Raw genomic sequence first — 27,916 nt, 5'->3', positions numbered from 1 at the left:
GAAAGATATTCAGGAACCCATTTTGGGGGTGAAGCTGAATACCATGACCACGGAGGAGTGGAAGCTCAAGGATTGTCACGCCGTAGGGTTAATCTGGTTGACGCTGCTAGGGAACCAAAGAAAGTGCTATTGGAAATGGTCCATACAGACGTTTGGGGACCATCTCCAGTTTCTTCATTTCTAGTACCAAAATTTCATGGATTAGAGGTCTCGCCCTGTGCAACGACAACTCTCTGTTTTCCTAAGGCTAGCCAGATATCTCATGACCACTCTTTTCCTCCTCACCATATCTTGACACTATAACGTTGATCCAGTATTGTCTTATATAGTTAACGTTCACTCTTTAACGTCCAAGGACATTTTATAACTACCACGAAAATCAAAACATACAATAAATACATACAAGTTTTACAACATATCATATACTGCTTACTTGGTCGCAGAGAAACGTGTCATCGAGCTGAGTCATAGAGATATACGACTCTTTATCCTAAGAAAAAATCTATATAATTTAAAATCTGGCTGCTCTGATACCAATCTGTCACAACCCAACTTTTAAGGTTTCAAAACTCAAATAGAAACTAAAATTGAGAGTGAAAACAAATAAAAATAAAAGTAAATTAATATAAAATAAAAAAATGTTGTAAAATTAAAATGAGATTGAGAAAACAACACAACATTAAATATAAAATTAAATTAAATTATAAGAAGGTGTTGTTCAAATTTATCCCAACAAAAAAAAAGTGTTTGGGATACAATTACAAAAAATAAAAATAAAAAAGTACAAAAAAACTCAAACGCAAAGACAAACTAACGCTACATAACAACCCCATCTGTGAGTGAACAACCTTTGAAGGCTCCCTCATCTCACGGTAAGTTCTATTACGAACCCATCCAAAATAATCACACCTGTGATCGCATCTCCTAACTTTAAACTGCTAGTCTAAACATGGTTTCGTGACGAAAGCTTTAGAGATAAATCTACCTTTACAAAAACTTTCAAATCTTACTGTTCCTTAACCAGATTCAAATTCAGATTCTTGAACTCCTAGTACCATAAATAAAGTTGGTATCCTCTCATAAAACAGTAATTTCTCTTAAGATCATTAAATTCTTATAGACTCCAGGCTCAATATCATTAATAGAATTATGTTTTATCTTGAACACGCCAAACATGAAACTAAAGTGCGTTCAATTTAACTCCATTTTATTGCCATCTTGAATGATGTGTAGGGTATATTCTTGATTTACCTTAAAGTTCTTGGGACATGACAGTTCATATTAGTTAAGCTTTTTGCAAAATCACAAGTTAAAAGACAACAACGATGAACCTAGGTCTATTAGTCAATTCAAAGACAATTTCTTTCTCCATCTTATGGATAATAATAGTTCAACTAAATTCATTTTATACAAAGAAACAAGTTTACGACTCATAAAAACAACAACCTAAATTATGTCCTAAAAATTTGAAAACATAAGTTGTAGTTGATAATTACACAAAAATTTCCTTAAATCCATGAATTCGTGTCCAATTAGTCAATCCTAAAGATTGTAACTAGCATATAGTAATTGAAGCTCCACATGAAGTAATTTAAAGTTCTCCTTACCTAACTAAAGTTTATCTCCTCTTTAATGAAGCATGAATTGCGCTGAAATTCATGAAATGCTTATAGACTCCAACTCTGAGTACTATTAATGCAATTATGTTTCATATGAGTTTGTCATAAATGAAACTAAGGTGCATTCAATACAACTTTATTTTCTTGTCATACGAGGCAAAATAGAAAAATTAAATCAAACAAACTAATGAACTGAACCGAATCAATCCAACCAAAATTGATTAGTTTGTTTCTTTTGTTGGGTTGTTTGTTTATTTGATAACCCTTGTATATTATAACGATTCAACTTTTCGTTTTCTAGCCCTCCAACTACTAAGAGAAAAATATATTTGAGTAGAAGCTAAAAATATTGGGTATTTAAGAAAAGGCATTTGATTTAGTGGTATGATTCTCACTTGGGGTGCAAGAGGTTTTGAGTTCAATTCTTGAAATGCCCCTATGTCTAAATCTTTTCTTATCTAAAGACTTCATATTCGAAATCAACTTAACTTCATATTCGACATTTTACACTTACCATCATGCTCTTAATACTCATAGTCTTTCTTTACATCCCATCCCAAGGCTTTATTCTCCAAGACAAATTCTACATCCGAGGACTTCATGTGTTTCCTGCAATACGACCTTAATACCTAGGCCTAAGGCTTCATACATACGTTTCAAGTGGTATAATACCTAGGCCTAAGGCTTCATACATACGTTTCAAGTGGTATAACAACAAGGGCATTTGGTCTAGTGCTATGAAAATTAAATTCTCAAAATGCCCCTTCAAGAGATTGTAGTATGAAAGACATTTACCAAGTAAATAAATACATTAAAATAACACAAGTGACACATATGTACACTATGTTATTAGTATTTTATTTCTATTACATCTTTCCTTATAGTATGAAAGACATTTACCAAGTAAATAAATACATTAAAATAACACAAGTGACACATATGTACACTATGTTATTAGTATTTTATTTCTATTACATCTTTCCTTATTTATGAAATAATGAGCGGAGATATTTTTCATTTTCACAATTACTGATGACGGGAGGTTTAGGATTTTTTAATGTAAGAATCGTGGGGATGTAGCTCAGATGGTAGAGCGCACGCTTCGGATGTGGAAAGTACGGAGATCGATACCTTGCATCTCCAAATGAATCGATCACTAAATATATTATTTCTTTTCAATTTTTTCTTATTTAGGACATAATGAGCCGGGATAGTTTTTCATTTTCACTATTACTGATGACGAGATGTTTAGGACTTTGTGACATGAGAATTGTGGGGATATAGCTTAGATGGTAGAGCACTCGCTTTGCATGCGAGAGGTTTGGGGATCAATACCTTGCATCTTTAGATTTTCTTCATTTTCACTATTATTGATGAGCGTTTTATGATGCAACAATTGTGGCATGTAGCTTATGATGGGAATTGTGGGATGTAGCTTATGATGGGAATTGTGGGATGTAGGTTATGATGGGAAATTTAGGGTTGGGGATCGATACCCCTCCATCTCTAGATTTTCTTCATTTTCACTATTATTGATGATGGGAATTTGAGGGTTTTATGATGCAACAATTGTGAGGATGTAGCTTATGATTGGAAATTTAGGGTCTTATTATGCAAGAATGGTGGGATGTAACTTATGATCGGAAATTTAGGGTTTTATGATGCAAGAATTATGGGGATGTAGCTTAGATGGTAGAGCTCATTTAGCATGTTAGAGGTAAGGAGATATCTCGCATCTCCAAAAGAAACTATTTGTTATTAATATTTTACTTCTATTCAACATTTCCTTATTTATGAGATAATTAGCAGAGATATTTTTTCATTTTCACTAGAATTGATGACAGGACATTTAGGGTTTTTTGATATAAGTATTGTGGGAATGTAGCTTAGATGGTAGATTGCTTGTTTAGCATGCAAGAGGTACGGGGATCGGATCGATACCCCATATCTCCAAAAGAAACTATTCGTTATTTCTATTCAATTTTTCCTTATTTATGACATAATAAATAGCGTTATTTTTTTATTTTCACTATTATTGATGACGAGATGTTTAGGATTTTGTGACGTAAGAATCATGAGGATATAGCTTAGATAGTAGAGCGTTTGCATCCCATGTGAGAATTACTGGGATCGATACCATGCATCAACAAAGGAAACGATTACTAAATATATTAGTTCGTTTAAATTTTTCTTTATAAATGACATAATGAGCAGGGATAGTTTTTCATTTTCAATATCATTGATGACGGGAAGTTTAGAGTTTTTTGATGTAAAATCGTGGGATTGTAGCATGCGAGAGATACGGAGATCGATACCTCGCATCTCCAAAAGAAACTATTCGTTATTACTATTTTATTTCTATTCAATATTTCCTTCTTTATGACATAATGAGTAGCGATATTTTTCATTTTCACTATTATTCATGACGAGACGTTTAGGGTTTTGTGACGTAAAAATTGTGGAAATGTAGCTTAGATGGTAGAGCGCTCGCTTTGCATGCGAGTTGTACGGGGATTGATAACCCGCATCTCCAAAAGAAAGTATTTAATTTGTTATTATATTTTTTCATTTTCACAATTATCGATGCCCTGCATCACCAAACCAAACTATTTGTTATTAATATTTTGATATTTTTTTTTATTTTCACTATTACTAATGATGGGACATTTAGGGTTTATGATGTAAAAATCATGGGGATGTAGCTCAGATGGTCGAGCGCTCGCGTTGCATGCGAGAGGTACATGGGGATTGATACCCGCACCTCCAAAAATAAGACTATCTATTATTAAATATATTATTTCTTTTCAAATTTTCCTTATTCATGACATGTTGGGTAGCAATATTTCTTTATTTTCACTATTATTGATGACGGGAAATTTAGGATTTTGTGACGCAAAAATTGTGGGGATGTAGCTCAGATGGTAGAGCGCTTGCTTAGCATGCAAGAGGTACGGGGAACGATACCCCACATCTCCAAAAGAGAGAAATTATTTTTTTAAGTATGAGTTAATTTAACATGTTATGTATCCGTGGGTACGAGAGAAAAAGAAACCGCATCTCAAAAAGAGAGAAATTATTTTTTTAAGTATGAGTTAATTTAACATGTTATGTATCTGTGGGTATGAGAGAAAAAGAAACCGCATCTCCAAAAGAGAGAAATTATTTTTTTAAGTATGAGTTAATTTAACATGTTATGTATCCGTGGGTACGAGAGAAAAAGAAAAGATACTTATATAAGGATTATTATCATTATGGCTATGCCATTTTTATAGATAAAAGAGAGTAATGTCCCACAAGCACATATAGAGAGAGGACTTATTGTAAGTAAAGAAAGCAATTTGTAGTTATACTGCTACTTGTGAAGATACTTGTGAAGAGGGAATTTGATGAATTCCTAAAAGATAAGAGCTTTGATGAATTCCTAAAAGATAAGAGCTTATAGGATGACGATAGCGTCCGATGCATATGACGGAACTTCTTCACAATTGCAATATCTGACCAATTTATATTATTGTCATTTATAGCTTCTATCACAATACTATAAAATTTGGGGTCAAGGCCTATATGGGACTGAAAAGACCATTCACCACACGCTTGTAAATTAAATTATATCTACCACCCTTGAAATTTTCCACGGCAAACCTTCCAACAGCTTGCACTTCTTCATCATTGACATCCTTAATTGGAACTAGATTTTAAGGCAAATCTTCTCCACGACTCACTTTGGAACACTTTTATAGCTAGTTTCAACAAACTTACTTTGCTCGTGAATACTTTGGAGTTCAATATTTATAGTTGGAGAACGCTATTCAAATTGATATGGTCGAATCTTACAACAAAGTCTAATTGAGCTTCACTCTATTAGGAGATAGCCTCGAATCAAATTCTTTAGTTTGGACAATGGTTGCATTGTTTTAGTGAAACAATCGAGACTAATGTATTACCAATAGTATAAACATTTTGTACGTGTATTTTCTTACATATTAACAATTGTATACAAATAAAAATTAAATTTATGAGTAGAAGTTTGGATGGAGTTTTATTAAATTATATCTAAAAATATATAAGATTTTTATTTTTTATTTTTTTATATACATTTAGGAGAACAAAACAAAGATTAAAGAAGATGTCATTCCTGCCATGTTTAATTTTTATTCTTTCTTATTTTTCGAAGATTTAAAAAAAAAAAAAGTTATCCTCTCTCAAATATGGCAGATTGCAAAAGAGGGGAAATCGGCTACATTCAAATTACACCTTCTCTTCTGGGGAGATACGTTTGATATCCGAAAATGGCTGGCTCAGCAATAGTTGGACAAGTGGGGAATGCTGGGGTAACCCAGAAAAGTGTGGGTTGGGTAGAGCCTGATCTAAATGTTGGCTAGGTAAGCATCCTGTAGTAAGAGGAGTAGTTATGAACCCTGTAGACGAGAACCCCATGGCGGTGGTGAAGGGAGGGCCCCAATTGGTTGAAAAAGAAAGAATAGTAACTTGGTCCGGACGGAGCATCTACCATTATACCCACATGGGGCATACTATTTTTATTCATAAGGGCCCATTTGCCTATTTATATAACGGATCGCCTGGTAGGTCATAAATTCGTAGAATTGGCACCCACTGGGCAGTTATTTGATTATTTTCTCTTTGAGTGAATTTTAAGTGAAACACATTCTCTACCCAAGTAATTGCAAGATGCAAGCTTCACAGCAAGAGGAATCAAAGTCCCAAGTATCAACGTCCCTAAGTGTCAATTTTTATTCTCCATCTCAACATAAATTAAACTTATTTTCGTGAAGATATCTATTTATAAAAGCAAAATATCTTAGAGTCAAAAATAAAAATGAGATATAGATACGAGACATAAATATGATACCAAATAGATATGATAACTGTAAGGATTAGATTTGATCGAGTTATTTGGATTAGATTTTATCTAGTTATTTGAATTAGATTTGATTTAGTCATTCTTCAATTGGATGAGAGATTTCTCCCGATTCTTCTGATCTTTCCAATTTTCTTTTTTTGTTCCTAACATTTTGGTATCAGAGTCATGCCCTAAACTAGTTAAAACTAGAAGCAACTGTCTTCTACGTGTGTCATAATAAAAATATGTCGATGGAGAGTCCACTTGTGTAGTTTGCTGGAGGAAGGAGTCAAGGTCGTGGAAGCTTTAGAGGCAGAGGAAGGGGACGAGGCAGACAAACCTTCAACAAGGTCATAGTGGAGTGCTATAACTGTCACAAGCTAGGACATTTTCAATGGGAATGTCAAAGCAATACCAGACGAGGCAGACAAACCTTCACAAGGTCATAGTGGAGTGCTATAACTGTCACAAGCTAGGACATTTTCAATGGGAATGTCAAAGCAATACCAGACGAGGCAGACAAACCTTCAACAAGGCCACAGTGGAGTGTTATAACTGTCACAAGCTAGGACATTTTCAATGGAGAAGATATGTGGTTCCTTGACTCGGGATGTAGCAATCATATGTGTGGGAAGAAGGAATATTTTTCAGATTTTGATGGAAGTTTCAGAGATTCAGTGAAGCTGGGCAACAACTCAAGCATGGTTGTAACTGGAAAGGGTAATGTACTGCTGGAAGTGAATGGAATCATAATGATAATCATAGGAGTGTTCTTTGTGCCAGATTTGAGGAACAATTTGTTGAGTATTGGTAAATTGCAAGCAAAGGCGTTACCTTTTTGTTTCAAAATGAAACATGCAAGGTGTTTCATCCTGAGAGAAGCTTAATCATGGAGACAAAGATGTCTTTGAATCGAATGTTCGTATTGCATGCTATATCTCAGCCTGTAGCAGCCGTTCAAACTCAATTGAAACTTATGGGGAAAAGTGGTTCAAGGTCTCTATCGTACACTCACCGCTCCAATTCCTATCGCCATAGTCAGAGAAGTAGAAGGGACCCAAGTTGTTCCCCCTATCATTCCACTACCAATTCTAGGAGAAGCAGCCGTTCAAGTTCCCTCAGCCGCCAACGCAGAAGTAGGTCTTCCTCGTTATCTCCTTTCCCCAAATCGTCCAGTTCCAGTCCTAGTCGTGCATCCACTGATCGGAATCATTCCATAGAGAAGCTTAAGAAAGAGTTAGAAGAGAAGAAAAGGCAGGAAACAGAGTTGAAGAAGTTAGAAGAAGATGTAGCTAGGAGGATGGAAGAACTAATTCAGAAGAATGTTGAAGAAAGGCTAAACTCAGAAGAGACTAAATTAGAAATACAGAGGCGAATAGAGGAAGGTCGCACGAAGTTGTTTGATGATGTTGATGTGCAGCTTGAGAAAGAGAAAGAAGCCGCTCTTACTGCTACAAGACAAAAAGAAGAACAAGCACGAAAAGAGAGAGAAGAGCTAGATAAAATGCTGGAAGAGAATAGAAGAAGGGTAGAAAAAGCACAGCGACGATTAGTTCTGGAGCTGCAGCGGAAGAAAGAAGAACAATATTGTGACCTCGAGTTGATTCAGAGACAAAAAGAGGAGGCAGCTCAGAGAACTAAGCTAGATGATAAGAGTTTGAGTTATGTTTTGCTGGGAGTTAGTGAAGAGTCAAAAGCATACAAACTCTATGATATAGAAACGGCAGATGAAAATAAGGATATAGAAGCGGCAGATGAAAATACTGCAGAGGAAAATATTTCATCTGGCTCTTTGGCTGAAGCAAGCTTGCCTAGCTTGAATAAGGCAAGGAATAAGAGACCACCAGTCTAGATAAGAGACTATGAAATAAGAGAAGTTTTTGTTTGTAAAGAAGATGATGAAGCACAGCCATGTTTACCCCTACTGAACCTGCAAACTTTGTAAACTTTAGAGAAGTATTGAAGAGTGAGAAATGGAGGCAAGCCAGGGATCTGTTGCAATAAACAGAAATGACACATGGGAATTGATGAAGTTACCTGGTGGAAGTTTGGTATGAGGTCGTAGATATAAACTGATTACTATTCGTGTTCAGTTTTAGGGAGGGATTGTTAGGATTAGATTTGATTGAGTTATTTGGATTAGATTTGATCTAGTTATTTGAATTAGATTTGATTTAGTCATTCTTCAATTGAATGAGAGATTTCTCCCAATTCTTCTAATCTTACCGTTTTCTTTTTCTGTTACTAACAGTAACATGTCATTCTTAAAAAACTAGAATACCGATGTGACAATGATACATTAATTAAAAAGAATAATTTCAAAAAATTTATCAATTTTATATTAGAAATAAATTCATATAAATAAGTTTATATATTTGTATACTTAAAAAAAAGCTTAATGTATGTTTCACTCTCAAAATATATTCAAAGTCAAGTGTCTGATACGATGGATTATAAATTTGTAATGTATCCATCGTATTAACAAGTGTTCAGTACATGCCCAACACGTGTCAGATTAGTGAAACTAAGTTATTCTCATGCTCTCTTTACACCCATTTAAAGTAGTTTGAAAACTACCACGTCAAATATTATAATTGACTAACTACAACTTCAATTTTGTGCTTTAAGGATGGTTTTGACCCAAGAGAAATAAAATCCTTCATTTAGTATATGGTAGCAAAGATGGACATGAGAATGAGTTATTCTCATATGGAAAGAGATTTAACCTTAAGTTATATCTCATATCCTCTCTTGACCAATTATTTAGTTTTATTTAGTATGTTTTAGAAATATACGTCCATCAATAGAAAAAAAAAAAAAAAATAAATAGAATAGATTAAATTAGCGAAGAGTAATGACTAACATAATTTAAAAAAAACATAAAGGATGAATTGATTAAATTGTGTAACAAACACACCGAAGTAAGATTAGGAACACAAGTAAAAAAAAAAAGAAGAAAACACAAACAACCAAAAAATCAAGATTTGGAAAGTGTTAAACAATTTTGATATATAGACATTTCAAGACCTTACTCGTGCAATTTTTCCATGAAATCTAACACTAGAGCATCATAAAATTTAGAGAAATGATTGAAATTAATGTCATGTTCATATAGGTTGACTTTAATACAAAAGACAAATCGAACTTTCTTAAGGATAAATTGGGGACACCAGCATAAGCTAATCAGGTAGGTGGCCTTACCATCCGTATGGTTATATTTGATTTTGACTGTGCTCGTGGTTATGCAAGTGTCATATATATTGATATGTGTGAAATTTTTTTGAATCGATATGCTTATGATATGTTATAATATGTGAATTGTATGATAATACTTACGGTACCATGTGTTCAATGGTATATTTGAGATAGGATACGAGAAGGATGCACTAAATGTAATGTAACGATAGGAGTAAGACATGTTCATGAAACGTTATGGTTTGGTTACGTATCGAAGTGCTATGGGTATGACAGATTGATAACAACGATATGGTCACGATGGATTCATAAAACAATACGATTAGGTTATGGGTAGAAAGGGATAGGATTATGATAGATTGATAGAACGATAGCGTTAGGATACGTTCCTGTAACGTTAAGACTAAGGTACGTTCAGGTAATGACAGACCTATGATATGTCTAAGGACGTTAAGGCTATGATAAATTAGGGAAGGATATAATCACGAAGATTTTATGACATGATATGATTATGGTACGACATGTGAAGGACGGATATATATCCAACAAGTGTCTAAGAGGGACGTGAGAATAAATTATTCTCGAGCTTTCTTTACATCGGTCAAAGAGTATTTGATAAGCTTTCAAAATGAAGGGTTTTCTTTTTTCTTCTTCCTTCTTTCTCCCTTTTCACGTTTATTTTTTTTTTAAATAAAAAAAAGTTTAATGTGAGAATGAAGAAGTTAGAAAGAAGAAAGAAATGAATGTAATAAAACTTTTCCGTCGGTAGGAATGGAAATTGTGAATGAGTCCTTAACGATAGTCGACCGCTATACTCTTGCTTTGGCTGTAAGTGATGATTATTAGCAATATGAGTTGTGTCAATACCACACCGTTATCAAGAGGAAGTAAAGTAGAGTAGAATAGATCAAGCGATCCATTTATTGAGAGTACCGTAAGAGACACACAATTAAGAATATTTAATAACTAATCATTTTAATATTTATACTCAAATATACTAATAGTACTAGTAACACTAGTCTCGATGACTTAAAGAATACAACTATTATCTCAAACTATAAAGAATTTAATTCCAACCTATTCTAATGGACAAACTCTTTATTAGACTCTATTGTAAGATTTCACTTCATCAATTTAAGTAGCGTTCAACTACAACTATAAATATCAAATTCTTAAGTATTCATGAACAAAATCGGCCTAACAATGTCTCTTGGAACTATTTACCAAAGGTGTTAGAATGAGCTGTGTGGAAGGGTTGCCTTTAGATGCTTTAGTACCGATTAAGGATTTCAATATCCTAGTAGTGCAGAATGCAGGAAGGTTCGTAGTTGAAAAGAATAACGAGAATAGTGGACATCGTTTCATCTACAAGCGTGTGGTGAACGGTCTGGTTGGAATGACTAGAGAACGTCGTCCTCGCAGAATTTATATTATTGTGATAGAAGTTATAAATAACGATGATATTTCTTGGTCTTTTATTACAAAGGTGCAGAACTTTTAAAGAAGTTCTCGAGTTCCTTGTCCCCAAGTAGAAATACAACTACTAGAATGCTATCTCTACTTATAATAAAGCCCTCTCTCTCTCGAAATATATGTGTGTGTGTTTGTGGATGTATTACTCTCTTTTATTAATGAAATATGGCATAGTCGTAATGATATTATGAGTATCTTTTCTATCCCTCCCTTCCTTATCGCTATATAAAGAATATGAAGATTATAAGTAAAAGATGTACAAGTAATATGAAGATTATAAAGAATATGAAGAATATGAAGATTAATGAAATATGGCATGTCTCCAAAAAAAAATGGAATGAGGAGTTTCGTCTTAGTTTACCGTTCAATCTGGTTAATCAGTATCAGTAATAGCCTAGGGGAGAAAGAAGAAATAGGAATCGGATCATGAATCGGACAGAAAGAGTCCGGGACTTCCTTGAGGAACCACATCTTTCCAACCCAGTTCATCGGATTCATTCGGCCCAGCTTCTTCTTCTTCTTTTCATATTGGGTTTCGGACTCAGCCACTGACTTCTCTTCCATTTTCTCAAAAGGCAGGGTCTGACAGCGAGGACTAAATAAGACCCCAACCAACCAAAACCAAATTCGCGCAAGGTGCCCGGTCTAGCTGTCTGTCTGAGGTCGATGGTGCATCCGGTAAGCTCTTTCGGTATTCATCTCCAGAGCCCAGGGTCAGATGCTTCAATCCTTCATTCATATTCTGTCTCCTTCTTATTTTGATGTATATATTGCAAGTTTACAGGAGTTTCCTTTGTAATAAGGACCCCCTACGGATCATGGACTGGATCCATCCGGCCCGGAATCCAATGAACTGATGGTATAATGCTTATAATTCAATATATCTTTGTTATCAACAATAATTATCAAACGGTATATAATTTTGTCCAAGTAAGGTCGCTTCTCATTTCCTGTATGATATCATAACACAAAATCGAGCGGAAGGGTTAACGATAAAATGATAACAAAAACCCATTCGTTGAACTAACTATAAAGGAAGGGTTGGTTGGAAACCATGTCTATACTTCTTTGCTTTAATCACAGGTAACTAAAGATATATAAGAACAACAGAATATGGCATGCCTAGTCAAAACATAAAAAATTTCTTGCCATGTTATAGTTAATAAATATGGTATGCACAAAGATCCGATGTCACACTTCATGATTGGAGACCAATACAGTGAGCTATGGTCGTCCATAACGTCCTTTGGTCCAATTATGTCAAGCAAATGTTGTAGCAAGCAAAGAGTTTTTAATAAGTTTGCTATTGCAAAGAGCTCGGTTTAAGGCACAAATGTCTCTGATGTGAAAGGCGCACCAATTCAACGAGATTTAAGTAACCATGAATAAGACACATGATACAGCTTGTAAACAAAACGATGTCCATGACTCTTGTTATTTTCTTCCACTACAAACCTTCTAGCCTCTTGCACTTTTTTGTCATTGACATCCTTAATTGAAATTAGAATTGAAGGAAACACTTCTCCACAACTCATTATGGAACACCTTTGATAGATAGTTTCAACAGATTTACTTTGCCGAGGAATACTTTAAAATTCGATATTTATAGTTGAACGCTACTTAAATTGATGAAGTGAAATTTTACAACAGATGTTAATAAATCGTTTGTCTATTAGAAGAGAGCTTGAAATTAAATTCTTTATAGTTGGTATAAGGGATGTTTTAGTCAAATTAAGTATACTTTTTAGTTTTAAAATAAATTATTTTTTTAGTTTAAAATAAATTAATTTTTTAGTTTTAATTTTATTCCTAATAAATTAATTTTGATGTGGTGTTATTTATTTTAATAAAATTAATATTAACTTAATCAACAAAAAATTTGTATTTTTTTTTTAAATTATAAGCTAAATTAATAAAAATACCATTGAACTTTGCACTTTATCTAAAAAATACTCATAATTTTTTTAGAAGTTTCAATAATACACTTAATCTTTAAAAAAAAAAAAAAAAAAAAAAAAAAAATCTATAGAAACTATTAATTTGTTTTTTAAGAAAATACGGTTGAATTTTCAAAAAAAAAAAAAAAAAAAAAAAAAAAAAAAAAGCTTCAAAACTACTCGTTAACTTTCAAAAGTGTTTAAAAAAAGATAGATGTGGAGAAAATTGTGTTCACGGGGAGAAAATTGAAGGTTATTTTAGGAGAAGGTTTTCAAGATCAGTATAAGATCCTCAAAACATAATAAGAAGTAATATCCTAGCTTAAGGTCCCATTAAAAACCTACTAGTATGCTACTTACTAAGTTTTACTCACTCCATGTTTATCATTTTTTTTCAAGTAACTAAGAGTTGGTCGTGGATGAGAGCGGACTTTGGAGTGTGAGCCATGGACTAACCTCTGTTTTTAATCTAGTATTTTTTGTTCTTCTTTTAAGTCTGCTTCTTATTTTGTGTTTGTAACGAGTATGTATATGTAACACCCAAAATATGAAGGAAATTATCTCCCATAACAATAAGCCACTCATGAAAGACCCAATGGATAGAAAGGAAAAAAATTAAAGGATTAAGCAAGAACAAATGACTTAGTTAAGTCACTCGTGTACCCTAACAAGTGATTTCACGGAGTTAAAGGCCTTTTGAAAAGGATTGGAAACGAAAAAGTAAATCAAAAGGGCAAAAAAGTCATTTTATCAATTATAAAAAATCTTTTCGGATTTGTAATTCCTAATCTAGAAGGAATCTCAAGATTAAAAAAAAAAAAGGAATAATGATAAAAAAGCTATGAGAAATTTGTAGAAAATTTTTGGATTTTTCAAGAAAAATAATAATAAAATATTCAGAAATTGGTAAATTACCAAAATACCCCTAGAAGAATGGATAATTACAGAAATGTCACTCTAATTAGAATCAGAGCATCTACCGTGACCATCCAGCAAAATCTTTCGAACTCAAATCTCAACCGTCGGATGTCTTCCAAAATTTGATATGATCTAGAACGAACACGCATGGATCATCACATCCAACGACTAGTATGCAAAGCCAAGGTCGATAAGGCCATGATCGGAGTTGATATAACCAAAAAATTATCGAGAAAGATCGATCTCTAAATAATGAAGATTCTAGAGCACTCAATGTCGGTTTAAGCTCCTCCTATAAAGTGGGAAGTAGGAGCAACAATACGGAATAAGAATCGAGAAAGGTCGATCCCCCAATTGAAGGCAATAAACGTTTAGATTGTGTTTCTCCTACTCTCAGATTTCTTCCAAATTCCAGAGCAATCCTCCACCATTTCACTTCAAACTTCAAAATAACGAAGAATCTGGAGCTCTCAATGTCGGTTTAAGCTCCTCCTATAAAGTCTAAAGTAGGACCAACAATATGGAATAAGAATCGAGAAAGGTCGATCCCCCAATCGAAGGCAATAAGCGTTTAGATTATGAGTCTCCTACTCTCAGATTTCTTCCAAATTCGAGAGCAATCCTCCACCATTTCTCTTCAAACTTATTCCTACCGTTTCTCAACAAGATTACCCACAAGTTCTATGAAGGAATAGAGTGCTGAAAGTGCCTAGAAACCATTCCCCCAATTCAATCCGCCATTGAAGAACTTCAAGAAAAACTTGAAAATCCAACCCGAGGATACATGATGACTCGTCGAGCAAGAATGATTCCAATCAGTTTTTGTACCTCCAAGGAATGCTTCCATAGAAGACCACGAAGAAAAATAACCTCGAGAGCATGCCAAATGGAAGGAAATAGGTTTCAAAATTAAATTGGGGATGAGAGTCAAAATTCCTATCTACGATCTCTTTTCCTTCAAATTAAGGATTCCTCTAGCTTCAGAGGAAGAAGTTGAGTAAACTTGATGAAGGAATCCAGAGCTAAAACGTCGTAGAATAAGCTACCCACGAGATCAAAAATCTGGCGTTTCGAGTGAGTTGCATACCGAGAACGATTTCTAGAAATTAAGGTCCTACACTCAAAGACGTTCCTCCAAACAAATTCCTTTAGTCTGAAGATAGGATATGGAAGAGGTTCAATGAAGAAATAGGGCCTTGAAACCCCTAGAATCGGCTACCCAATAAGAAATTCTTTGTTTTATCTCCAGCGATAAATCAGATTTTGGATGAACTTTGGTAGCGAATATCTTAGGCTACGATCCACGTTCTTCCTGTTCAGAGGAAGAAAACGATGATACGGCCAATTCAACTGAACTGTCCAAGTCAACTCAAAAGTTGACCTTTTCTCGGGTTTTCTCAGTAGATCTTATTTTATGAAATGTTGTATGAATCCTTTTCCCGAGAGGTTATATAAGGTAATGAAGTTTGGGAGTTATTTGTAAACTTTAGTTAGCGAAACCAAGATATGGGAGAAAATGCTCATCACGATCCATATGACTTTACCTCCTAGGATAACTAAGTTATCCCTAAAGTAATAGATTCCCCAGGCTCCTAGGATAACTAAAGTGATATCCCTAAAGTAATAGATTCCCCAGATGTACCCTTGGTCTATACTACGTGCACAATATCATGCTTGGCTATTCCTAAGAACTTATAAGTTCCAAGCTTGACCCAAAACATTATGCATAGAGGCCGCTATTTCTCTTTAGGTGGGATGCTATGGTATATGTACCATGAGCAGCCTGCACCACGTTTTGCTAGCAGGATGCCACGATTATGACAACACCACCTATGCACTCATGGGAAGTGGTAACACTGTTTTGTTTTAAAATGTCTTGTGTTGTCAAAAGGATGCCACGACTATGACAACACCACCTATGCACTCATGGGAAGTGGTAACACTGTTTTGTTTTAAAATGTCTTGTGTTGTCAAAGGTCCTACCGGGAGTAGAACCACAGTGGTTGGATTCAAAGTCCAAAGTGCTAACCACTACACCAAAGAACCCCTTGTAAAAATTTATTTTGGAATGGTTTTCCTATTTTATGCAGATTCCACAAGAAGGGAGATCCTATCATGAGTCAAACTCAAGTTATTGGATTCAAAGTTCTAGAACTGTTTTATCTAACTCGTTGTGATCTTGAGCACCTTTAGAGTGGTTGCAGAAGCAACCCTCCGATGTTGATTGAAGCTCTTGGAGAACATGTAATTTTATATATTTCTTATAGTTAATTTATATATTGTTGTATATTACAAACAAATTGAAATAATACTTTACATCCCCGTCTTTCTTTCTTCTGTGCAAAATTAACATGAAAACTATATTATTTCAATATTCACTCGAGAAACAAGGGGTGAAAACTATATTATTTCAAACCCTCCATTATTGCTTCTACTTTGCGTGAAAATGCTTCCACTAAATCATGTTACTAACTAGTTGGTTTGGTTTGGTTCAATTCTTGGGTCCACTAGATTGAATTGACGTAGCTCAATTAAACTCTTGATAATATTAAAATCATAAGTTTCTTAAATTAAGTTAACTTAAAAGTTTAACCCCTAATCTTTTTTAGAATGTTTAGCTTTGTGTCTAGTTGATCTCTAAATGCTTAGAAGTATCTAATAAGACTTCTATTTAAGGAACTTTTCACTATAAAAGATGTAAGACTTGACGCTTATTATTAAGGAATTTGAAATGAGTGATTTGATATATCATAGAGGACAAAATATTTATTTGTTTCAAATATCTTACGTTGACTGTTCTTTTTTGTCAAGTATTTTGAATATTATCATTGTGAATTAGTAATGGCATTAGATTGAATCTCATTAATAACAATATCCCAAAACTCAGGTAAAGATGACATCAAAATTAATACTTTAATTTCATCTTCAAAATTTATTTCCACTTAACTCAGTTGACTAATAATCATAATAGTCCACTGAACTCAGTTGACTAATAATCTCACCGGTGCACAAATATTTACAACCTTAAAAAGGTAAAATTATAAGGAGTACACCAAAAAGTGTTTAAAATAGTTTCAAAATATAGAAAAAAAAGAGTAGGAATTGGTCAAAGTCAACATCCATTGATCACTTATGAAACAACACAACACAAATGAGGGTAACATTTTTTTTATTTCTCTATATTAGGCCCTTTGGTTTATTGGCTTTACTAGATGGAGACATGAAGTTTTCTATGTTCCAAATAAATTTGGTTGATTGTTTTCTCGTTAGCATTGGTACCATCAAAACTTATTTATTTCTTTGAAATGTTTGAGTTTACAATTTACATGTTTTCATTTTTCTACTTTTTCTGCTTGCATTTAGAAATGAAGCAAAATTAGTCTGAGGGTTTTAGGCAGATTGTTATAATTCTAATTTTTAACTAAAAAAAAAAAATTAGTCTCGTTGTCACGCTTAAAACTACCCTATAGATATAATCGACCTATTATCCTTCCACCAATAGGAGCAAAAGGCAACGTTACTATGTGAAACTAGTTTCATGTCATTTATTCAACAATAAGGGTGTTAGCATGCATTTGTAAATGAACCCATATTTAAAAAATTTATATAAAATAGAAAAGAATTGTTATCTCAAAGACAATGAGAAAACCAACGGTTCCTTCACCCAAGACCTATGGCCCGACTCCCAACATGGAAGGGATAATCTAGAGAATCATTCCAAGAACCCTAACAGATGGGTTACAAACTCACATTTCGGTGGGTTCTCCAAGCACGGATTGCAAGTTAAAAGAGGTTGAAAACAAAGTAAAATGATAAAAGGGCCCAACAAAATTCGAATGGGTGACCTCTTGATCTGTAGTCAAATGCGCTATGGACCCATTTTGCATGATTTCAACCTGAGTGACCTCTTCTATAGAGTGTTAGTCTAAAAGTGTAAAAAGTGTCTCTCCAAAATAAAAGGGCCCAACCAAGTTCAAACGGGTGACCGGTCAAATTCTCTACCTTAGTGACCCCTTAGACATAGTGTCGGTCCAAAAAGTGTAACAAATTTCTATCCAAGATAGAAGGGCCTGTTAGGATCGCACAACAACGCACACGCTCGATCTAGATAAACACAAAGAACAGGATAGAGAAAAGTGCAAGGAGAACTCTAGCTAAAAGAATTTTTCTATTGATGACTTCACGTATGTACAGTAAGAGAGAATTACAGAGAATAGAAAGTACTTTTCAAAGCTCTAGCGGATGGGATATATATATAGTTCAGTTTACTATATATAGGTTTACCAAATTTAACCGTCTACTATATATAGCTATTTACTATATATAGCTTTACCCGATTTAACCATCTACTATATATAGCTATTTACGTTTATCGGATATAGTTTTACCAAATATAGCTGTACCGGATATAGCTTTACCAAATATAACTTTACCGGATATAACCGTTGACCAAGTTATAAATAAGCCGTAGGCTCCATAACCTAACAATTCTTCCACTTGGAGATTGATCTAGTCAACCAAGAATTTCATTCTCAAACGACCATGAGCATCTTCATGGTCTTCATGTCACCATATCAATTGAGGCTTTGCACAACCTCAATATTCCAACATCAACACATTTTGTCAACATGTTTGCTGGATTCTTTGCACCCTCTATCTTCTCCAAATACATCATCATCTTTCACTAACCTGCAAGTGAAATGGTATCGTCTTATGTGTTTTCTCTTTAAATGATAGACCGGGTTCCTTCGCCAACTGTATGACACTCTGACTATTTCTGTTAAGAATCTTCGTGCTGCTTCTTGCCCATTCTTCCAGATAGTCAGTCATCCATATCGTCTTCTTTCCAGCTTCAACTATTGCCACGTACTCAATGTCAGTACAACGCATTTTTGAAGCCTAGACGTCCCATCATCCATGACTTGCTCCTACTTTGTTGTATCCTCCAACTGTAGGGTCTCATCAAAGGGTTGTGGTTCCCTTTCATCAGCAACAGATAGTGTAATGAAGGTACATACATATCTGGTACTCTGATAGTACAGGATGATCTTATCAACACCAGTTCAGGTGTCAGTTGCTCCACTGCTGATTCCTCCGTAACAACCTCAGAAGTTTGTTGAGTATCTGCTACAAGATCACTTGGTGATTTTCTCCGCAACTCAACCTCAACTCCCACTTGCTTTGTTGTCTTGGAACCTTGCTCCACATCTGGTTCCTCAGCAGTAGTCTCAGGAGTTTCTTGAGTATCTGCTACAACATCACTAGGTGAGTTTCCCTGCAACTCAAGCTCAACTCCCACTGTCTTCGTGGTCTTGGAACCTTGCTCCACATCTGGTTCCATTTTCAATCGCACTTTCTTCAATTCTCTGGCGATCCTTGTGAAGCTAACTCGTTTCTGCTTGCTCATAACGTAGTTCTCACAACAACCCACATCAACAGATTTCAGACCTTCTAAAACTTCTTTCGCAACCAGCCTCTTCATTCCTTTCGCGCTCATTGGTTCAAGTCTATTGTGCTGTAGACTTGAATTTGAAGCACTCTCAGCAACAGCAGCTATGTTCATACACCCTGCAGTGGTGTATAAGGTTCCAGATTTTGAGCCACGTGCTACCACCGTAGCACCCTTCATAATCTTCCACGAACTCTTCCCTAACTTTGTTGCATAACCTGTGCTGTCCAACTGACCAATAGAGATCAGGTTCCTTCAGAGACCAGGAATATATCTGACATCCTTTAATGTCCACTCATTTCCTGCCGGAGTTTTTATGCAGACATCTCTTTTTCCTTTAATCTCCAAATCTTTGTTGTCAGCAAAGTACACCTTCTCGAAATTTCTAGACTTGAAATTCCAAAACAACTCTTTATTTGGAGACGAATGAAAAGATGCACATGAATCCAAAATCCAGGATTCAATCGAACTGTCCATGCTGAGGATTAGAGCATCCCCAATGTCTTCTGATGAAAAGATGCATCTTTGGTCTTGTACAACCTGTCCAAAAGTGATCTTTTTCTCCACAATTCCAACACGTTACGTTTGGTCTATTTGAAGATTTTTCTCGGTTCTTTGATTTTGATCGCCCTTTGTTTGGGCCCTTCAGTTTACTTCTTCCCCTTCAATCAACACTGAGAGCATTGCCTGATGAATCTCCAGTTTCCCGTTTGCGAATACTTTCGCTGAGAACTACATCTCGAATTTCATAAAACTTCAGTTTATCAGATCCTCGAGAACAACTGATTGCGGCAACAACAGTATCCCATGACTCGGGTAAGAATGACATCAAAATCAACGCTTTAATTTCATCTTCGAAATTAATTTCCACCGAACTCAGTTGACTTATGATCATATTGAATTCATTTATATGATCAGCAACAGGTCCACCTTCAGATATCTGTAGATTGAACAATCTCCACATCAAATACACCTTGTTCATAGCCGAGGGTTTTTCATACATATTTGATAGCGCCTTCAATAGATCTGACGTTGTCTTCTACTTGATAATGTTGAACGCCACGTTTCTGGATAGCGTCAACCGAATCAGCCCCAAGGCTTGTTGATCCTTGAGCTTCCACTATTCCATGGTCATGGATTCCGGCTTCACTCCCAACAGAGGTTCGTGAAGATCTTTCTGGTACAGATAATCTTCAATCTGCATCATCCAGAAACCGAAATCGGATCCATCGAACTTCTCAATTCCAATCTTTGAACTTTCCATCTTCACAGATCGTGGTGAATTTCGCCTAGCTCTGATACTAGTTGTTGGGATCGCACAACAACGCACACGCTCGGTCTAGATGAACACAAAGAACAGGATAGAGAAAAATGCAAGGAGAACTCTAGGTAAAAGAATTTTTCTATTGATGACTTCACGTATGTATAGTAAGAGAGAATTACATAGAATAGAAAGTACTTTTCAAAGCTCTAGCGGATGGTATATATATATAGTTCAGTTTACTATATATAGGTTTACCAGATTTAACCATCTACTATATATAGCCATTTACTATATATAGCTTTACCCGATTTAACCATCTACTATATATAGCTATTTAAGATATATAGCTTTACAAAATATAGCTTTACCGGATATACCTTTACCAAATATAGTTTTACCGGATAGAACCGTTGACCAAGCTATAAATAAGCAGCAAGCTCCATAACCTAACAGGGCCCAACTAGGTTCGAATTGGTGACCTCTTGATCTGCAATCAAATGCTCTAACATTGAGCTATGGTCCCATTTTGTATGATCTCAACCTTAGTGACCCCTTCTACAGATTATCGGTCCAAAAGTGACCCTACCGAATCGGCTATGGACCAATTTTGTATAAATTGGTGGATTACCTATCTGGAATTAAACACAGGTCGTTAGATTCAAAGTCGAAAGTGCTAACCACTACACCATAGAACCACTTGTTAAACTTTATTTTGGCAGCGATTTTGATAAGCGCCAACAACGCTGGATTTTGCAAAGCTAGAGGTCATAGTATCCTTAGATACTTTCACAAGGTGTTTTCAACTTCTTTTATAGGTAATTGAACTTTTGAGTCCATGTAAATGATTGGTTGGATTAGTATCAGTTTAAGAAGAGAGACTTTGTTAGAAATTCTCCCATAGGTAATCCCCCAAGGTGTTTTCAACTCCTTTTATAGGTCGAATTTTAAAATCAAACCACAACAGAATTTACTTCTATCTAGCAAAATTATTTTTTAGTTTGAAACAAGATTATTCCCTTCTTTCTCTAAAACTAAATTTGACTCTCGAATAGATTTTAATAGTTTTGTTAATTAAATTTTATTTAAAATTTTTGTACAAAGAGTACCATGGAAATAATACTTTTTTTTTTTTTTTTTTTTTTTTTTTTTACTATTTTGTAATTTGTATGGTATTATTGGAGGCTTTTGAATGAAATATGATAATTGATTCTCTATTCTCTTTGACAATTTTAGATACCTCCATATCCGATATTTGATGCGTCACGTTTCATTATGAGATCTGCCCTTGGGTCAATAAGACTTAAGCAGAGAGTTTATTTGACTAATGAATTGATTACATTAATGAATGTATGTAGATGTTTTAAGTGTTGATCTTAATGGTTTTAGAAAATATCAACACATCATCGATATAAACTATCGAATTTTTTTGAAAGGATTGAACATATCATTCATAATCTTCTGAAATTCGGATGGAGCGTTAAATGCTATTTTATATTTGTCCTTTTAGGAAACTAGAATTTTCCGAAATCCCAATTTCATGTCGAATTTTATAAAAACATTTGACTCTAAATTCTTTTTATCAAATCATTTTTGTTTTGGATTGGATATCTTATTTATTCTAAAACCTTATTCAAAGGTTTGTAGTTAATTACCAGTATAAGAATTTCTGGTTTCTTTTCACCATGTTGTTAACCTAAAATGCCAGACATGACCACATGCTCTTTGAAGACCTTATTAGCTTCCTCTGCAAAATATCACCTAAAATGTCACAGTATGTAGTGTTCGATGCTTTTTGACTTAACCCTAGGGTTCTATTTAAAGTGAACTTGTGATAATTTTTGTCAAATTATATATTTGAATACCTAATACATTAAGATATAATATCTTATTTCAATAATATTAAAATATCGTAGAATATCATAATATATATTTAATTAATATGAATCTCATTCAAATTTAAAATATATATTTTTATTTAATGTTTATGATACACATCAATTATTTTAATATTTAACATATCAAATACGTTAATATGTTTTGATATTATACTTCAAGAGTATAGGAACTTGCTCAGAGGACCGGAGAGTTACATTGGCCTACAATGCATCTCATGGACGATGCAAAACTATGGTGGCGCTTGAAGGTGAATTGTATAAAAAACTGGTCATGCACCAAAAAATCATGGGAAGACCATTGATGGAATTGAAGCAATCGACGCTCCCCTGTATGGGTTTCCAATCAAAGACCTAATGTTTGATGTTGACTCTTTTGAAGAAAGAGCCACATGATCAAACAACAAAAAACGTGGTGGTATCTCTGAGAACTCTATCACACACATAAAAAAAAACGTGTCGAAGAGTTAGACATTACACAGAAGATCTAGCTTTCATCGAGGAGACCCGTGTTCGATTCTCGAAAATGAAATTTTATTTTCTTATTTCGTTTATTTTATAGTTTCATCTTTTGTCACCAATTATATTTATACTTTACCTAGGTTTGAGAAGCACTATAATGGATGAGTTCAATAATATCTTAAATTCAAAAGACTTTTATGAACTTGGTTTGAGAGGCACTATAATGGTCAAGTTCAATAGTATCTTAGATTAAAAGGACTTTTATGAACTTTGAACCTTTAATAGTGTTATGTCATAGATATTTGGTTCAATTTCAACAAGTGAGGTTGAGGTCATTCAAATGGTTAATGTGATAATCCGGTCATTTTCAAGGTCTCTTTTGTTGAGCACCATCATGGCTGAGATGACTGAGATGAGCACCAGAGTGAGTTTGACAAGGAGGGTCGTAGAGAACCACACCCCAAGCCAAGCTCATGTTGGGCTTAACAAACTGAAAATCCAAAAACTCAAACCCTTAAATGGAACCAGGATGCTAAGGAATTAAAAAGCTTTATTTTTGACGTAGAACAATACTTGAAGGTTACAAGAACTTGCTCATAGAACCTAAGAGTTACGTTGGCCACAATGCATCTCATGGACGGTGGCGCTCGAAGGTGGATAATATAAAAAATGGGTAATGCACCATAAACTCATGGGAAGACCGTTGATGGAATCGATGCAATCAACGCTCCCCTTGATGGGTTGCCAAATAAAGACCTGACATTTGATGTTGACTCTTTTGAAGAAAAAGCCACACGATCGAACACCTCGAAATGTCGCGGTAGCTCTAAGAACTCTATCATACAACCTGAGAGTTGAGGGCTACAAGAACTTTCTCATACGACCTGAGAGTTACGTTAGCCGCAATGCATCTCATGGACAATGCAAAACTATGGTAGTTCTCGAAGGTGAATGGTATAAAAATTGGGTCATGAACCATAAACTCATGGCAAGATCGTTGATGGAATCGATGCAATCGACACTCCCCTGGATGGGTTGCCAATCAAAGACCTAACATTTTATATTGACTCTTTTGAAGAAAGAGCCACACAATCGAACAGCTTGAAACGTCGCGGTAGCCCTGAGAACTCTAACACACACAGGGAAGGACGTGTCGAAGAGTTAGACATTAAGCAAAAGATCATGTTAAAACTCTTCAGCGATCTGACAAAAGACTTCAGGACATCTATACCAAAAATCCATTGTCGTCCAGCAGTAAGGATATTTGGCTTTCACCCAAGAGACCCGGGTTTGATTCCCGGCAATGGAATATTATTTTTTTTATTTCATTTTTGTTAAGGATATTTAGTAATAAATTATACTTTTCCGTATATTTTATATTTGATATTTTATTATAAGACAAATATTCCATTTATTACAATTTCCATATCCTTGTAATTTATTTGATTATAAATAAGATAACTTTCACACCATTTAGGTGTGGTGGATTAATCAAACATTCACAATTCAGAAGTAGGTCTTCCTCGTTATCTTCTTTCCCCAAATCGTCCAGTTCCAGTCCTAGTCGTGCATCCACTGATCGGAATCATTCCATAGAGAAGCTTAAGAAAGAGGAAGAAGAGAAGAAAAGGCGTGAAACAGAGTTGAAGAAGTTAGAAGAAGATGCAACTAGGAGGATGGAAAAACTAATTCAGAAGAATGTTGAAGAAAGGCTAAACTCTAAAGAGACTAAATTAGAAATACAGAGGCGAATAGAGGAAGGTCGCACGAAGTTGTTTGATGATGTTGATGTGCAGCTTGAGAAAGAGAAAGAAGTCGCTCTTACTGCTACAAGACAAAAAGAAGAACAAGCACGAAAAGAGAGAGAAGAGCTAGATAAAATGCTGGAAGAGAATAGAAGAAGGGTAGAAAAAGCACAGCGACGATTAGTTCTGGAGCTGCAGCGGAAGGAAGAAGAACAATATTGTGAGCTCGAGTTGATTCAGAGATAAAAAGAGGAGGCAGCTCAGAGAACTAAGCTAGATGATAAGAGTTTGAGTTATGTTTTGCTGGGAGTCAGTGAAGAGTCAAAAGCTTACAGACTCTATGACATAGAAACGGCAGATGAAAATAAGGATATAGAAGCGGCAGATGAACGGCAGATGAAAATAAGGATATAGAAGCGGCAGATGAAAATACTGCAGAGGAAAATATTTCATCTGGCTCTTTGGCTGAAGCAAGCTCTCCTAGCTCGAACAAGGCAAGGAATAAGAGACCACCAGTCCGGATGAGAGACTATGCAATAGGAGAAGTTTTTTTTTGTAAAGATGATGATGAAGCTCTCCCATGTTTACCCCTACTGAACCTGCAAACTTTGTAAACTTTAGAGAAGTATTGAAGAGTGAGAAATGGAGGCAAGCCACGGATCTAGAGCAATAAACAGAAATGGCACATGGGAAGAAGTTAGTGGCCGTGATTTAATCTTGATCCCTTTAGATCTCCACAGAAGACGAAGTCAATTTGAGCATTACAAACTTTATGAAATTAAAATAAGAAATAAAGTTTTCTAACCACTCATGAAATGATGCTTGCAACTTCATCTGCTACTTCAACCATGCAAATATTTACTTTTGAATCTCTAAATGGTCTTAACTCAAACGAATCAGCTTGTCACACAAGAAATGATGGTTGAACCTAGCCTATCCAATTTTGTAGATGAAGTATGAATGCTCGTTGAATCTTCTTGGCCTTGGGTTGTGTAATAGGTCCAGTTGGAACACCGTGATTCTTATCATCATCCCCCTCTTCAAAAGGATTCGTCCTCGAATCAGAAAAATCATCACCTACATCAAAAGGACTCAACTCAGCAACATTGAAAGTAGAATGTACACTGTGATTCTTATCATCATCCCCCTCTTTAGGATTCGTCCTCAAATAAGAAAAATCATCACCTACATAAGAAGGACTCAACTTAGCAACATTGAAAGTAGAATTTATTGACAATTCTAAGGGAAGATCAATTTTATTGTTCCAGGCAATAAAATGAGTCATTTTACTAAATGTCTTATAGAGCATTTATAGTCAAATAAAGAATTAGGAATCCACGCTATCTACAAAAGCACTCTCATTGAGCTATCCATGCTAACATTAAAATGAAAATTCTGAAATTTGAAAAAGAAATAATCACTAAATTTAGATTAAATAGTCAAGTAATTTAAAAAGAAATAATCACTAATTTTAGATTGAATATTTAGGTTATGCAAGTTAGTGAACTTGAATTAGGTGCGGTGAACGTGGATCAAACACGTGACTTTCAGATCTTCAATGATGCTCTCACATGACTTTCAAATCTTCAGTGATGCTCTCCAAACTGAGCTATCCCCACTAACATTAAAAATAAAAATTCATCGGTTAAGATATTTTCACTACTTCATTGAGATTTTAAAAAGAAATAATCACTAATTTTAGATTGAATAGCCACGTTATGCAACTTAGTCAACTTGAACGCTCTCCAAACTAAGCTATCCCCGCTAACATTAAAAATAAAAATTCATCCGTTAATAAGATATTTCACTAATTCATTGAGATTTTAAAAAGAAATAATCACTAATTTTAGATTCAATAGCAAGGTTATGCAACATAGTCAACTTGAATGAGGTGCAGTGAACGTGGATCAAACACGTGACCTTGAGATCTTTAGTGACGCTCTCCCAACGAAGCTATCCCAGCTAACATTAAAAATGAAAACTCATTAGTAAAGTATTTAGCTAATTCATTGATATTTTAAAAGGGAATAATCACTAATTTTAAATTGAATAGTCACGAGTGAAGTTATGTGACTTGAATCAGGTGCGGTGAACGTGGATCGAACACGTGACCTTCACATTTTCAGTCTGACGCTCTCAAAACTAAGTTATCTTCGCTAATATTTGAAAAAATAATCATAAGTAAAGGTATTTCCGCTAATTCATTATATTTTAAAAAGAAATAATCACTAATTTTAGATTGAATAAAGTTATGCAACTTAATGAACTTATGCAACGTAAACCAAGTGCGGTGAACGTGGATTAAACATGTAACCTTCAGATATTTAGTCCGAACTAAGCTATCCCCGCTAAGACTAAAAATCAAAATTCATGTGTAAAGGTATTTCTGCTGATTCATTATTCGTTGAAATTTTAAAAATAAATAATAACTAGTTTATTTTTTATGAAACGTAAACCAAGTGCGGTGAACGTGGATTAAACATGTAACCTTCAGATATTCAGTCCGAACTAAGCTATCCCCGCTAACATTAAAAATCAAAATTCATGTGTAAAGGTATTTCCGCTAATTCATTATTCATTGAAATTTTAAAAATAAATAATAACTAGTTTATTTTTTATTGAATAGTCAGCTTATGCAAATGGAAACAGGTGCGGTGAAAGTGGAGATTAAACATGCGACCTTCAAATCTTTAGTTTGACACTCTCCCAACTGAGCTATCCCCGCTAACATTAAAAATCAAAATTCATAAAACTATAAGGTGCAATGAATGCAGATTGAAAACAAGACCTTCCAATATTCATTCTGATGCTCTCCCAACTAAGCCATCCTCGATAACATAAAAAATAAATAATAAAATGTTTTAGATTGAATAGTAAAGTTATGCAACTTAGTCAACTTATGCCAGTTGGATAAAAAACGTGACAGATCTTCTGCTAATTCATTGAGATTTTAAAAAGAAATAATCGATCTTCTGCTAATTCATTGAGATTGAGATTTTTAAAAAGAAATAATCGCTAATGTAGTGAACGTGGATCAAACGTTACCTTTAAATCTTCAATATGACGCTCTCCCTGAGCTATCCACGCTAATATTAAAATTG

General features: G+C 34.7%; 1 protein-coding gene across 1 annotated transcript in view; it reads left to right on the top strand.

The window, feature by feature from the left end:
- The first annotated feature begins 7,369 nt into the window (after positions 1-7,369).
- LOC147790627 (uncharacterized) overlaps positions 7,370-27,916 on the top strand; it is a 54,256-nt gene continuing 33,709 nt past the window's right edge. Inside the window, exon 1 of the mRNA XM_087127635.1 lies at positions 7,370-8,158. Within this exon, the coding sequence (XP_086983761.1) occupies positions 7,370-8,158 (789 nt within the window). The remainder of the gene's footprint in view (positions 8,159-27,916) is intronic.

This window comes from Cucurbita pepo, chromosome 10 (genome assembly GCF_057944985.1).
Source record: "Cucurbita pepo subsp. pepo isolate OVF chromosome 10, ASM5794498v1, whole genome shotgun sequence".
Taxonomy (NCBI): domain Eukaryota; kingdom Viridiplantae; phylum Streptophyta; class Magnoliopsida; order Cucurbitales; family Cucurbitaceae; genus Cucurbita; species Cucurbita pepo.
The sequence above is the reverse complement of the archived record's forward strand: the minus strand, read 5'-3'. Positions and strand labels throughout refer to the sequence as shown.